Below are 14,513 nucleotides of genomic sequence, written 5' to 3'. Positions count from 1 at the left end.
TCTGCTCGTAGAAAACTGCTGCACATCAAATCAAGCACTGCCTAAACTAACAGCCCGCCGCCAGCCGGTGATCCAGATGTTTTGGCTTCACTTTTGGGGATAGATATTATCTATACAACCAATGTGTTTATGATTAAATTTTGAGCATACAATTGTTTATCTAACTCTCATTGTTGCTAATTTTGCTCCCAAAGTGCACCAGATTGAAGCATTTAACTTTACAATGTAGCTAATAAAAGGTTAGGGTGAATATTCCTGTTTTTTCTCATGTTGGAATATACATATATAGCAGAAAAAAAGTAGTTTCCAACATGGTGCAGCCCTAATTTCTACATTAGCAGGAATGTAGCACAGCATGAATGTGAAAACAATTTATTTGAAGGTAATAGTTGTCGCTTAAATCATGAATAATCGTGATGAATAGTCGTGATATCAATATTGATCAAAATAATCGTGGTTATCATTTTGGCCATAATCGTGCAGCCTTAAGTCAGTCACTCCGTGGCTCTGCGGTCCAGTCAAAAATTAAATTTTAAAAACAAATCAGGCCATTGAATTATCTTTTATTACTTTTTAATATCAACATGAGCATTTCATCTGATTTCTTTTAGTTTTGGTTTGAGTGAGAATACGTTTCTTCAGCTGCAGAATCAGAAGTTTTGATGCTTTGTAAACTCATCTGATCTGATGCGTCGCTCTGTGCTGAGCCACACTGACTTTTTATACTTTGGTTCTCCATCTATATTGACATAAAACCTTCCAGCAGTCTTGAAGTTCTTGTGTTTTTTTTTTTTAAAGTATTAACACTCAAGGGGGGGGGGGGCGGGTTATTGCAGCAGTAAAGCAGCTGCAGCTGCTCATTCAGACCTTTGCGACGCTCGTCTGCCGTCTTGTCTCAGATCAGTTTTCATTAGTGGTTGAGGAGGCCCAGAGTGAACCGGCAGCAGCGAATGCTCCGCTGTATCCCCGGCTAACCTCTTCTGCTTCCTGTTCCAGATGCACAGCGAGCCCTGCTGCTGCTGGAGGAGTACCGGGCCAAGCTGCACAACGCCGAGGACCGGCAGCTCCGACACTCCATCCAGAGGGTCATCGACATCTTCCAGAGCAACCTCTTCCAGGCTCTCATAGGTACGAACGCCTCTCTCTGATCTTATTTAACAAAGGGTCACCCACACATCCTGGAAAAGTCCTGGGGCTCCTACTTATCACGCGGCTTTCAAGCCATGGAAGGTCCTGGAAAAATGACAAGATTGTTTAAAAAAATCCTGGAAAGCAAGGAGCTGTCCTGAAAAAGTTAATAAGCTATACGTGTCACAAGAACGCAAATTCATTTCAGAGACATAAACTCTCAGAGCAGAAAGTTTCAGTATGGTGGAAACACAAAATTAATAAAAGCTTTTATTTTTCATCCGAATAAGCACTTTTCTTTGACACATAAATCTGAATTTATTTGACATAAATGGCATCAAGAAGTACACAAACACCTGTATCTACATGCACAGTCCAAGATCAGAAACAACAAGAACAATAAGATACATTTGTAAGGTTTGAATGTGCAGTGATTCGCTGGATAGCTTTTTCATTTTCACTGCTGATTGGATATTTCTTTTTTTCCAATAATGAGCTCATGTCCCTGCAAGTGCGAAGTGCGGCTCGCCGCTATAGTTACATTTCTCTGTGGCCCGGAGGCGTGTTCATGTGTTTCAGATGGGGGTAAATTCTTTGTACATCTGTAGGAAAGAGTCGGCATCAGCTGTCCTCGTGTTTGTTTGAGCCGTGGCAGCGTGGCGAGAGGTCATAAAGTGTGTCAGTGTGACCGTCCCGTTCGGGGGCTGAGAGTTAGAGCGCTCATACAACACAAACAGCAGCAGCAGCATCTGGTAGAAAAAAAACAACCTCTGAAGGAATCTGCTGAAGTCCTGAAAAGATGAGAAAACAGCAGCGGAGAGGATGATTGTGGTGACGGGAGAGGTTAGACGATGTTCACTGTGATCTGATGTTAGAGAGGAGAGATGGATGGATTGTGTGTGTGTGTATACCATCAGTAATTCTGGGTGTTTATTTTTGGTATAAAGTTTGCAAAACTGACTGAAAGTTGACGTCAGATTTCTTGTCGACTATTCTTTATTCTTATCAGATTTAAATCAGCATTTTGACAATTTTAGTTTATTTAGACAAAGTTCTTGTACGGCTGCTTGTTTTGAGACAACCTCTAACGTTTGACAACTTCTTTTGTTCAATTCAAAGTTTTTATTGAATAACATGTTTATATTTCTCAGAGTGAACTTGGAAAAAAGTATTGTTCTGGTAACTTGAAGTTCTGAAGCTAGGGCTGTCAAAGTGAACACTATAACAACGTAGAGAATGAGCATGAAATAGGGATGCTAAGTTTGAATTTTTTTTTCAACCGATAAACGACCTGACAAGATCAGTGTGTCGTGCCCGACTGACCGTGTCTGTTTATGTGCTATGTTAGCAGTTGTAGCGTTGTCGGTGGCTTCATGCTCCCCGTTGTCACACATGTACGGTCTGAAATTAGCACCCGCCACCCGTCGAATGCGGGTAAATTGTTGGCAGTGGCAGATAAAATCATCAGGCCACTTCGGCAGGTATGGAAAACGCTAAGGACGTCTCGCCGTCCCGGGGCGAATTTGGGACGCGAATTGAAAGAAAAATACCCGTTACATTAGAATGAACGGTGACGAAAATGACTGCACGTTTTGTGTAGAGCACCGTTATTATTAAACCTCCATTACAACGTAAACATACACAAGCATGCACACTGTATGCGCCCGATCCGTCCCGCACGTACACACACACACACACACACACACACACACACACACATAACATATACTGTACCGTCGGCCTCTGACCTCAGCTGCAGCGGCAACGAGGAATTATTCCCAAGTCAATGAGATAAAGTTTCTAGGATTAACGTTACCAGTTAGCTAACGTTAGACTGTTTAATGTTAACGGTAACGTTACGGTTACGGTACTGTAGCCTACACAGTACTGTAGAAGGAGATGCTACGGTGTAATTTGAACAATGTAATTTACTGTGAATATAATGTTTTTTGTGTAAAATATATTGAACATCTAAAACGTTATTCCTTCATTTAGCGCAGAGATTTCAAAAGTGGCAGATAAAATAAAAATACTTAACCTGCCACTGGAGCAGGAAGTGAAAAAAGTTAATATCAGATCCTGGTCACACTCTGAAGGTCTGTCAGCGCAGCGCAACGTTACCGCGTGTCCGACAGACCTTGTTTGTGTGTGTGTCGGCGGTGAGTGTGGGGTTGACGGTGGCGTTATCGCTGCGGCAGACAGCGTGTGCACAGTTTATTTGTCGGTGAATAAATGCTATGACTCCTCAGCTCAAGACCCGAGCCGACTTCCTGTGTCCGATAGCATTAATCGGTTAAAATTCTTAAAGACGGTTCATTTATTAACATCCCTAGCATGAGTCCTGTCATCATGTCTGTAGCTTTGAGCTTCTTTCTCTGTGACATTAAATAAATGTGCGATAAATCACAGCGTAACGAGACTGACGGCTCTCAACGAGCTCCCGGTCTGTGGACGCTTAGTCACCGTGTTGGTCCTGTTGTTGGTGTTTAGAGTCATTTCTCAATCTGTTTGTGTTCTGTGCAGAAACATAACAGTAGTGTGTCAATATGCTTTTTTTAATCCATTTGATTATGAAGTGATGATCCTCCACTTTTACCTACAAACATTTGACTCAAAGTCACGATCATGAGCGCAAAAACAAACAAACAAATATAGAAACCAGTTATCTGACTTGTTTTGCCGCCAGCTAACGGGACCAGAGGAAACTGAGATGCTGCTGCAGGGTTAACGGACGCCGAGCAGCAGGAATGTGGTTCGATCTGTTTGAGTTCCTCAGGACTGACTGACTGACTGACTGACTGACTGACTGACTTGGTGTCTGGCACTGTTTCAGCTGCCTGACTGTGAAAGTGTACCATGAATTACATATCACTGCAACCGCTATCTGCCCCGTCTCAAGGTCTGATTCACTAAATATTAAGAGTGGGAAAAAAAAATCGATTCACCTATGTGTCGTGATTTGCCAGAATCGATATATTTGCTTCATCTGAGTCTATGTGGAGGTAGAAGGAATTACCGCTTTTATTGTGGTAGTCTGAGTAACGTGACGTCGTATATGTTCCGTATCCGTCAACCAAAACAAACCTCAGAAAGTAGTTAACGTTGGAGGGTCAGCGTGGATACGACCTGCACCCTCACATGTTAAATCCAGCGTGGTAAACACTACACATCCAGTAAAGGATGGAAACACTTTGGGTTTCACACATTGACAGGAAAAGCAGAGCTACACAGAGCAGAGCTAAAGCTGCATGCTAACTCTGTCACGGACAGGAAACGTTATCGTAACGTGGCGGTGGAGCCGGCTGTCGCTCTCGTCTCCGTGGTCAAATGGGCCGACGCTACGACTGTAGAGCACCCAGATACTGACATTTATGTTCTCTGCATTCAAACGTCCCCGATGGAGCTGACCATGGATGGATAAAGAGAACGGAGCTGACGGGAGACCTAGAGAACACCTTGGAGAAGTTAGAGGAAGTAGACACGCGGGACTACGTCCGGTTTTCAAAATAAGGTGTTAACAAAGGGAACTGTATATACAAAATACATCTATGGAAATCAGATTGATTGGATTATATTCACCAGAAGTATAAAACATTACATGTTCCTTATAAATTAAAAAGAAAATTCCACTTTTTCCCCATGGTCTAGTGTTACAAAAAGTTAACAAAAATGGCAATGTAGAATCACAATACATATCGAATCGGCACCGAAGTATTGTGATAGTATTCTCTTTATACTCATCTCTGATACTGACATTCAAACCGATCCAAGTGCTCATGCAAAGGATGCACGATGCAAACAATAATACTCTCTGGATTTATGTGATCACTTAACCTGTCATGTGTTATAAGAGGAAGCTAATGTAAAAGAAACTAGTGTCACTGATGAAATATTTATGGAGCTGAATGTACGAGAACAAGAATCAGCTCACATCCTTTATTCACCATGTCCAAGTATATATATATATATATATATATATATATATATATATATATATATATATATATATATATATATATTAGGGCTGTCAATCAATTAAAATATGTATTGCATGATTGTCCATAGTTAATCTCAATTAATCACATTTTTTATCTATTCAAAATGTATCTTAAAGGGAGATTTGTCAAGTATTTATTACTCTTATCAACATAGAACCCATTTTCATTCACATATCTGGAGGTCAGAGGTCAAGGGACCCCTTTGAAAATGGCCATGATAGTTTTTCTTCGACAAAATTTAGCACAAGTTTGGAGCGTTTTTTAACCTCCTTCCCAACAAGCTAGTCTGACATGGTTGGTACCGATGGATTCATCAGGTTTTGTAGTTTCATATGAACCAGTACCTTCACTCTAGCTTTAAAACTGAGCCCACTAGGACCTAAATATCACACGTAAAATTAGTGGTGTTAAAACTAATTTGCATGAACGTATTATTATTGCGTTAACTTTGACAGCCCTAATTTTTGCACAAAACAAAGACTCAATGTATATATATATATTTATTTATTTTAAAAGTGTTCCTTCAGCGACGGCTCGATTCCTTCAGTTTTCTGTTCATCCTGCAGTTCAGGTTCCTCCTCTCAGCATCTTCATCACTAATAGATGAGTGGAGATCATCGGTGTGAACTCAGTGACCTGCTTTCTGCTCATCTTCATCGTCATCCTTCCTCTGGCATTTTTATGCCTTTATCGCCGACAGTAGAGAGGCGACAGACGTCTTCAACTTTTAAGGCATTGTTGGCAGTGTTGTTCGACCACATATTTTGTGATATTATTTGAAATATCCTTACATGCCGACAGCAATCAATAAATCAAATGCTCTGACAAAAAAAACAAAAGAAAGAATCCGGTATCTGTGGCAGGACTGTGATAAACCCGTCCAATCACTTATGGGTGCTGCCTACCTGCCCGTCTACCTGTGTGCACTCATTGAGTCTTCCACAAGCTGCTGTCTTGACAGCTGTGAGTACTAAGTTTACATTCATGATGATCCTAGTGGGCGAGTGAGGGAGGCCTGAAGCGACGGGCTGTCAGTGAAGTGGCGACTTTCTCTTTAAATTCAGGGACTTTTGGAGCTAGTGCTGCCGGTTACTGTCACTGGACAAAGAGTTGGCATCACTGGGCTCAGTTTTAAAGCTAGAGTGACGATCCTGGTATCATATGAAACTAGTAAATCTGATGAATCCATCGGTACCAACCATGTCAGACTAGCTTGTCATAAAGGAGGTTAAATAACGCTCCAAACTTACGCTAACTTATGGCGAGGAAAAACTATCATGTCCATCTTCAAAGGGGTCCCTTGACCTCTGACCTCCAGATGTGTGAATGTAAATGGGTTCTATGGGTACCCACGAGTCTCCCCTTTACAGACATGCCCACTTTATGATAATCACATGCAGTTTGGGGCAAGTCATAGTCAAGTCAGCACACTGACACACTGACAGCTGTTGTTGTCTGTTGGGCTGCAGTTTGCCATGTTATGATTGGAGCATATTGTTTTATGCTAAATGCAGTACCTGTGAGGGTTTCTGGACAATATCTGTCATTGTTATGTGTTGTTAACTGATTTCCATTTTTTGTATTTATTTATTTATCTATCTATTTATTTATTTTTTATCTATTCCATTTTAATTTTTTTTTTTTTACTTTTATTTATCTATTTTTTTTATTTTCCATTCTTATTTTTTATATGTATTTTTGATTTTCCATTTTTATATTTATTCATTTTCCTTTCAATTTTTATTTTTTATATTTATTTATTTATTTATTTATGTATTATATATAAGTAAGTACATATACTACATATACATATACATTATACATACGTACCTGTGAGGGTTTCTGGACAATATCTGTCATTGTTTTGTGTTGTTAATTGATTTATAATAATAAATATATACATACATTTGCATAAATCAGCATATTTGTCCACTCCCATGTTGATAAGAGTATTAAATACTTCACAAATCTACCTTTAAGGTACATTTTGAACAGATAAAAAATATGCGATTAATTGCGATTAAATATGGACATTCGTGAGTTTAAATATTTTAATTTATTGACAGCCCTATATATATATGATACATACAAATCAAACATTTCTACTGGATTCATTTAGATATTTTCCAAAGTAAACGTTCCTAGAAGTGTATGATTCAACTTTTTCCCCATGGTCTAGTGTTAAAAGCATTAACAAAAATTGCAATAAAACATAATATTGACTTGCAATACGTATCAAATCGGCACCGAAGTATCGAATCAGGAGATACGTGTATATATATACATATATACACGTACATACACACGAGATGGTGAATAAAGGATGTGAGCTGATTCTTGTTCTCGTACATTCAGCTCCATAAATATTTCATCAGTGACACTAGTTTCTTTTACATTAGTTTCCTCTTATAACACATGACAGGTTAAGTGATTACATAAATCCAGAGAGTACTATTGTTTGCATAGTGCATCCTTTGCATGAGCACTTGGATCGGTTTGAATGTCAGTATCAGAGATGAGTGTAAAGGGAGTTTGGTTCATCACGTCGGTGTCAAGGTTCAGGATGAGGGAAACATCAGGTCAACTTGTTTGCGCTGTTAAATATAATAATATATTAGATATTGTTTTGTGTTGTTCATTGATTTCCAATAATAAATACATACATACATTTACATAAAGCAGCATATTTGTCCACTCCCATGTTGATAAGAGTATTAAATACTTCACAAATCTCCCTTTAAGGTTAATTTAGAACAGATAAAAAAATGTGCGATTAATCACAATTAAATATTTTAATCGATTGACAGCCCTAATCAGAATACTTTCCAATATTGATGTCACAATATGGCGAATGTTTGCAAAAATCAGCTGGAATCAATAATGTTAAAGTCAGAATTATAACATGTTATCATCATATAATCAGAATATGATTCCATTTAAGGACAGTGAATTGTAATATTGAGTCATCAGTCATCAGTCCTGCTTTGACTCCTGATATAAGATGATAATTTATCTAATGTAGTGGCGCTGCAGCATGTCTCGGCCTCGGTGCGTTTGTCACGCTCACCCTGACATCCCAGCATCGGATGAAAAATAGATTTCTGCCACACAGTTTCCAATCTGCCAAACCCCCCCAAAAAGCGATGTCTGCAGCCGTCCGAGCACGGTGTAATCCCTCTGTGGACACGACGATTACCCCCAGTCCATAATCCCAACCCCCCCGCTGCTGATTTATACAGAGAGAGAGACACAGTTTCTGTTTTTCTTCTCATTCTTTCAGTTCAGTCTGGCCTGATTCCTCTCAGAGAAACAGATGGCGTCCATTGAATCTTTTCAATTTAATAAATCAACATTCAGTTTTTCGGCCCTAAAGATTTTGGATGTTACTCTGCTAATTACAGTGTGTCTGAAGCGTAGAAACAGAAAAGGCGTAGAACGGACATTCCCATTCATATCAACGTAGCAGGATGGTCAGAGCGACCGTTGTGAGCGCCGTAGCGTAACCTCCGTATAAACTAAACCGATTGACAGCAAGTCGCGGACTCACTGTATTGCAGTAACGACTAAACAAACAGTGGAGTAGTAACGTAACGAAGCATAGAGAGTAAATTAGTAACTTTTAACAACTTTAAAGGTGTTCCAATCCGCGTACTTCTGTTCTTACACTCACTACTTTGAGTGCATAAGTGCGTTCACACTGGGAAGTACGGCAAAATGCAGTGCACTCAAAGTACCCGGATGTTGTACTCTAACGGTCAGATGGTTGAGTGTGGAACGCTGGACACTTTCCACACTCAACTGTCGCCATCTTGGCTACGTAGCGGAAGAGGCGGAGCCACGACCACTATTCAAACAGACGTAGATAACAGAATAAAACAATACGTCAACATACCGGTGCATTTTCAGCCAACAGGAGGACACATCGTAGGCGACGACGTTGGAAACGTAATTTCCACTCTGCTTTCAGAAGATATTGTGGCGGGTGGCGAGCCACGGTCAAATGTTGCGATCGTCATTTCCGGTCAGTGCGCCGCAGAGTATTCGATTTGAGACGATCCTACCCCGTAAGTGCACTACATTGAAGTGTACTTCTGGAAGTACTCACCGGGGGATTTGATGGCTGCAGCAACTTCTTTCTCAACTGTTTTTCTTCTTTTAACGCACAGCTTAGCGGTTACGTCTAGAAAGAATCCACCTCGTGTAAAACTCTCCCGAGAGTTTGTATGTGTTCGTTAGATTTTATGTATTTACCTTCAGGTCTCCTGTATCTCTACACTTGCAGGACGGTTGCATTTACAGTTCTGTGAGACATTTTGACGAGGGCTGGGACAAAACACTTTTCTCCTGATTCGATACTTCGGTGCCGATTTGATACGTATTGCAAGTCAATATTATGATTTATTGCAATTTTTGTTAATGTTTTTAACACTAGACCACGGGGAAAAAGTTGAATCATACACTTCTAGGAACGTTTACTTTGGAAAACATCTAAATGAATCCAGTAGAAATGTTTGATTTGTATGTTTCAGCCTGTATGTAGTCAGAGATGGCAGGATGTGACATCATCTCAAAAGAAATCTAGTTGTAATCTTTGCAGAATATTATAGTCTGGGACTGAAAGCTCTGTGACTTTAAGACACATTGTCACCAGAAGGGTGAATTATTCAGTTTTCTTTCCCGGGAATTAAAAGGAAAATTGAAAGTAGGCCTATTATTTTGTTATTTTCATTCTTTAAAAGTCTCTGAAACGCTCTCTACATCTCTATTTTGAAGGTTTCAAGGTTGAGTATGAGTGAAGGATCTGAGTAGCACCACTCAATATTATATATATATATCCATATTTGTAACTTTTCCATAACTCCTTTCCCCTTGTTTACATGACAGTTTGGTTTACAGTGTGTTGCTGTCAACCTGCACTGCTTTGTGTGTCGGACTCTTTTACTGACAAAACAAGGTTTGAATTAGCGGCTTGAATCATCTGCGTGTTAAAGACTGACATACTTTAAGATATGATAAAGTTTTACTTCTTGAATTCAGCTTTAAAAACCTCTTAAAGTGTTCCAGTTATACCGGCTTTTATTAGATGTCATTTAAAACGTTAAACCGGTGTTTGATCCACGCCGTCGACCTCTGCACACACACTCTGGGTGTGGTGTGTTCGTGCTCTACGTGTTATCCTGGGAGTTGTTAATGTGGTATATTCTGATAGCAACAGCAGTCTAAATAGGTGTGGTCTTTTATTAGACTTTAACAGAAGCTCTTGTGTCAGACGTGGCGGTCTAACTGGTTAATATGATCACAGAAAGGGCTGCTCTGTGATCCGCCACCGGGTCTCTGTAGAGGTGCCAGCTATCTGCCGACCGCCTTTTCATTTGATTTAATTTCTAGAAGTTGAAAATAACAAGTGAACTGAAGACTATTATAGTCTGTGATCTTTAAGTTCTTTGTCATGAAAAAAATGTCATCCCATCCAATTAAAATATGTAATCGCACATTTTTTATCTGTTCAAAATGTACCTTAAAGGGAGATTTGGCAAATATTTAATACTCTTATTAACATGAGAGTGGGAAAATATGCTGCTTTATGCAAATGTATGTATATATTTATTATTGTAATCAATTAACAAAACAATGACAGATATTGTCCAGAAACCCTCACAGGTACATATGTATATGTACTTACTTATGTATAATACAATATATAAATACATGAATAAATAAATATAATAAATAGATAAATAAATAAATATAAAAAATAAACATTGAAAGGAAAATGAATAAATATAAAAAAATGGAAAATCAAAAATACATATAAATAATAAGAATGGAAAATAAAAAAAATGGATGAATAAATGTAAAAAAAAAAAAAGGAAAATGGAATAGATAAAGAATTAATAAATAGATGGATAAATAAATATAAAAAATGGAAATCAATGAACAACACAAAACAATGACAGATATTGATCCAGAAACCCTCACAGGTACTGCATTTAGCATAAAACAATATGCTCCAATCATAACATGGCAAACTGCAGCCCAACAGGCAACAACAGCTGTCAGTGTGTCAGTGTGCTGACTTGACTATGACTTGCCCCAAACTGCATGTGATTATCATAAAGTGGGCATGTCTGTAAAGGGGAGACTCGTGGGTACCCATAGAACCCATTTACATTCACTGATCTGGAGGTCAGAGGTCAAGGGACTCCTTTGACAATTTTTCTATCGCCAAAATGTAGTGTAAGTTTGGAGCGTTATTTAGCCTCTTTCATGACAAGCTAGTATGACATGGTTGATACCGATGGATTCATCAGGTGTTCTTGTTTCATATGATACCAGTATCTTCACTCTAGCTTTAAAACTGAGCTACTACAACCTAAAAATCACAAGCTGCGTTAAAGAAATTAGTGGCATTAAAATGAAGTTTGCGTTAATATTCTTGTGTGGACATAATTTAAACGTAAGAATCTAGATGATTATCTACTTTCTGTATTTTGCATTTGTTGGTTTTCATAATTTGATGTCGAGGCCTTTCTTGGCTACGATTATAGATGACCTCTTTATGCTCATTGTTGAACTCACAGCCGTCCTGCAGTGTGTAAGTCAGTCAGATGATCACTCACTGTTATCCTGAAGAAGTCGAGGGCTGAAACGCTGAGTATAAAATAATGAAAAGATGGCTATTCTCCTCCTTGTCATGATTATCTGAGGGGCGATTCATCTTGTTTGATTGACTGAAATAAGTGTAAAAGCTTATAGTTGTTTCCTTGTATGCTCTCTCCACAAACCGCCAAAATAAAATACTTATTTACTGACAGCAAATCTGCGGCGGGTAGAGACAAATCAGCATGACCCGAGGCCGCGGCCGCCAGCTGTAACATGAAGTCTCTGTTCTCTCATAAAAACATGGCTTAGTCATGTGTTCAGTCCACAGTGTGTGCTGTAGGAGAAGCTCTCTGTGGTCATTGTTATGGATCATGGTTGGTACCGATGGATTCATCAGGTTTTCTAGTTTCATATGATACCAGTATCTTCACTCTAGCTTAATAACTGAGCCGCTACAACCTAGAAATCACAACCAAAAACTAGCAGCTGAGTTCTGTTGTGGTTCCAACAGAGAACCAGTAGATCCAGACAGTCAGCCTCTGTTGTAACAGCATTGCTGCTGTCAAACACAAACCTCCAACCCTGGAAACCTCTCGCTGCTGGTTTCACTGTAAAATGATCTCTTAACAGTCTCCCACAATTCCACAGAGGTCCCTTTTTATTGGACATCAATACGGTGCTGCGTTAAAGGTCGTCCTCCCCAGAGAACGCTCAGACTTGCAGCAGGGGGAAACCTGCCGCACCACAACCAGGCCTCAGCGATTCAGTCTGATGGGTTAACGCTCAGGTTCTAGGTCTCTTTATGATTTGTCTCGTCTCTTAACGGTGCCCAGCAGCAGTCGTCTGACGTTTATAGCAGACGAATCACACGGAGAGCTAAATCCATCAAACGCACAGCTTAGCGGTTACGGCTAGAAAGGATCCGTCTTGTGTAAAACTCTCCCGAGAGTTTGCATGTGTTTGCGAGAGTTCATGTATTTACCTTCTGCAGGTGTCCTGTATCTCTACACTTGTAGGACGGTTGCATTTGCAGTTCTGTGTGACATGTTGACTAGGGCTAGGACGAAACACCTATCTCCTGATTCAATTCTATCACGATACTCGGGTGCCGATTCAATATGTAGTGTGATTTTTGTTAACGTTTTTAACACTAGACCAAGGGGAAAAGTGGAATCATCCACTTCTAGGGACTTTTACTTTGGAGAATCTCTAAATGAATCCAGTAAAAATGTTTGATTTTCAGCATGTATGTAGTCAGAGATGTCCTGAAGTCAAATATATCAGTCATTGTCAGGAATTATTTATTATCCAGCAACCCAGAAATCAAAGAATAAAGATATTTCCCTCACAGATTAGTGGTATTTTCTTTTAATTTATAAGGGACATGTAATGTTTTATTCTTCTGGTGAATATAATCCAATCAATCTGATTTCCATAGATGTATATTTTGTATATACAGTTCCCTATTTTGAAAAAAAGACGTAGTTACTACTTCCTCTAACTTCTCCAAGGTGGTCTCTAGCTCTCCCGTCAGCTCCGTTCTCTTTATCCATCCATGGTCAGCTCCATCGGGGCCGTTTCAATGCAGAGAACACAAATGTCAGTATCTGGGTGCTCTACAGTTGTAGCGTCGGCTACATTTGACCACGGAGACGAGAGCGACGGCCGGCGGCTCGACCGCCACGTTACCGCAATACGATAACGTTTCCTGTCCGTGACAGAGTTAGCATGCAGCTTTAGCTCTGCTCTGTGTAGCTCTGCTTTTCCTGTCAATGTGTGAAACCCAAAGTGTTTCCATCCTTTACTGGATGTGTAGTGTTTACCACGCTGGATTTAACATGGGAGGGTGCAGGTCGTATCCACGCTGACCCTCCAACGTTTTAGACTTTCTGAGGTTTGTTTTGGTTGATGGATACGGAACGGATATGACGTCACGTTACTCAGACTACCACAATAAAAGAGGTTATTTCCTTCTTCCTCCACATAGACTTAAATGAAGCAGATATATCCATTCTGGCATTAAAAAATATATTTTTAAAAATCATAAAAAACGTTGGTGATACATAGGTGAATCAATTTTTTTCCCACCTCTAGTTGTTACTGTGTTTTTATGCTGCAAAAAGAATTTCCTCTTGCGGGACAATAAAGATCTGAACTGAGAAAATCCAAGGTTCTCAGTGGTAGAAGAAGTATAAATAGTAAAGTACTAATACCACACCGTGAAAATACTCCACTACGAGTAAAAGTCCTGAATTCAAAACCTTACTGTAGTAAAAGTATCAGATAAATGTACTTAAAGTAGTCTACATTAAAAGTATTGATGTGTCAGTAAGATGTTCCCTGTACTGTCCTGCTGAGGGGAACATGGATGTCAACAGTATTACTTCAGTCTGGACCGAGGTTCCCATACGGCACGCTGCTGCGGCTAAAACACCACATTTATCCAGTTATTCTGAAGAGAGAAGAAACAATGAGACAGACGAGGGAACTTGGTATTTTTAGGTCTTACGTTTGGAGCTATTTTCAGTCATCAAAGGGTGTTACATAACATTTGATGATATCAGGGAAAAATCTTTGTGTTTGAGCCTTTTTATGTTCAGTGCTTTTGGCCGACGCCTCCTCAGCAGAGTGTCCGTTATGTTACAGCGTGTAGTGGAACATGCATGATGCTACGTATGATGGTGTGAGACGCTGTGAACCTGCCTGCTGTATTTTCTGATGGTGTTGTTGTGTAGTCGGAGCAGAGTCGGTCTGAAACTGCACGCAGACGAGATTACAGAGTGG

At 39.7% G+C, this 14,513-nt stretch overlaps 1 protein-coding gene across 23 annotated transcripts in view; it reads left to right on the top strand.

Moving 5' to 3' along the window:
- Positions 1 to 14,513, top strand: part of LOC119498442 (discs large homolog 1-like protein) — a 136,857-nt gene that overhangs the window by 10,099 nt on the left and 112,245 nt on the right. For all 23 annotated transcript variants that reach the window (XM_037787375.1, XM_037787367.1, XM_037787366.1 and 20 more), the window contains exon 2: positions 997 to 1,128. In XM_037787375.1, the coding sequence (XP_037643303.1) occupies positions 997 to 1,128 (132 nt within the window). The remainder of the gene's footprint in view (positions 1 to 996; positions 1,129 to 14,513) is intronic.

The sequence above is a fragment of the Sebastes umbrosus genome, chromosome 12 (genome assembly GCF_015220745.1).
Source record: "Sebastes umbrosus isolate fSebUmb1 chromosome 12, fSebUmb1.pri, whole genome shotgun sequence".
Lineage (NCBI taxonomy): Eukaryota > Metazoa > Chordata > Actinopteri > Perciformes > Sebastidae > Sebastes > Sebastes umbrosus.
This window is presented reverse-complemented; position numbering and strand designations above follow the sequence as displayed.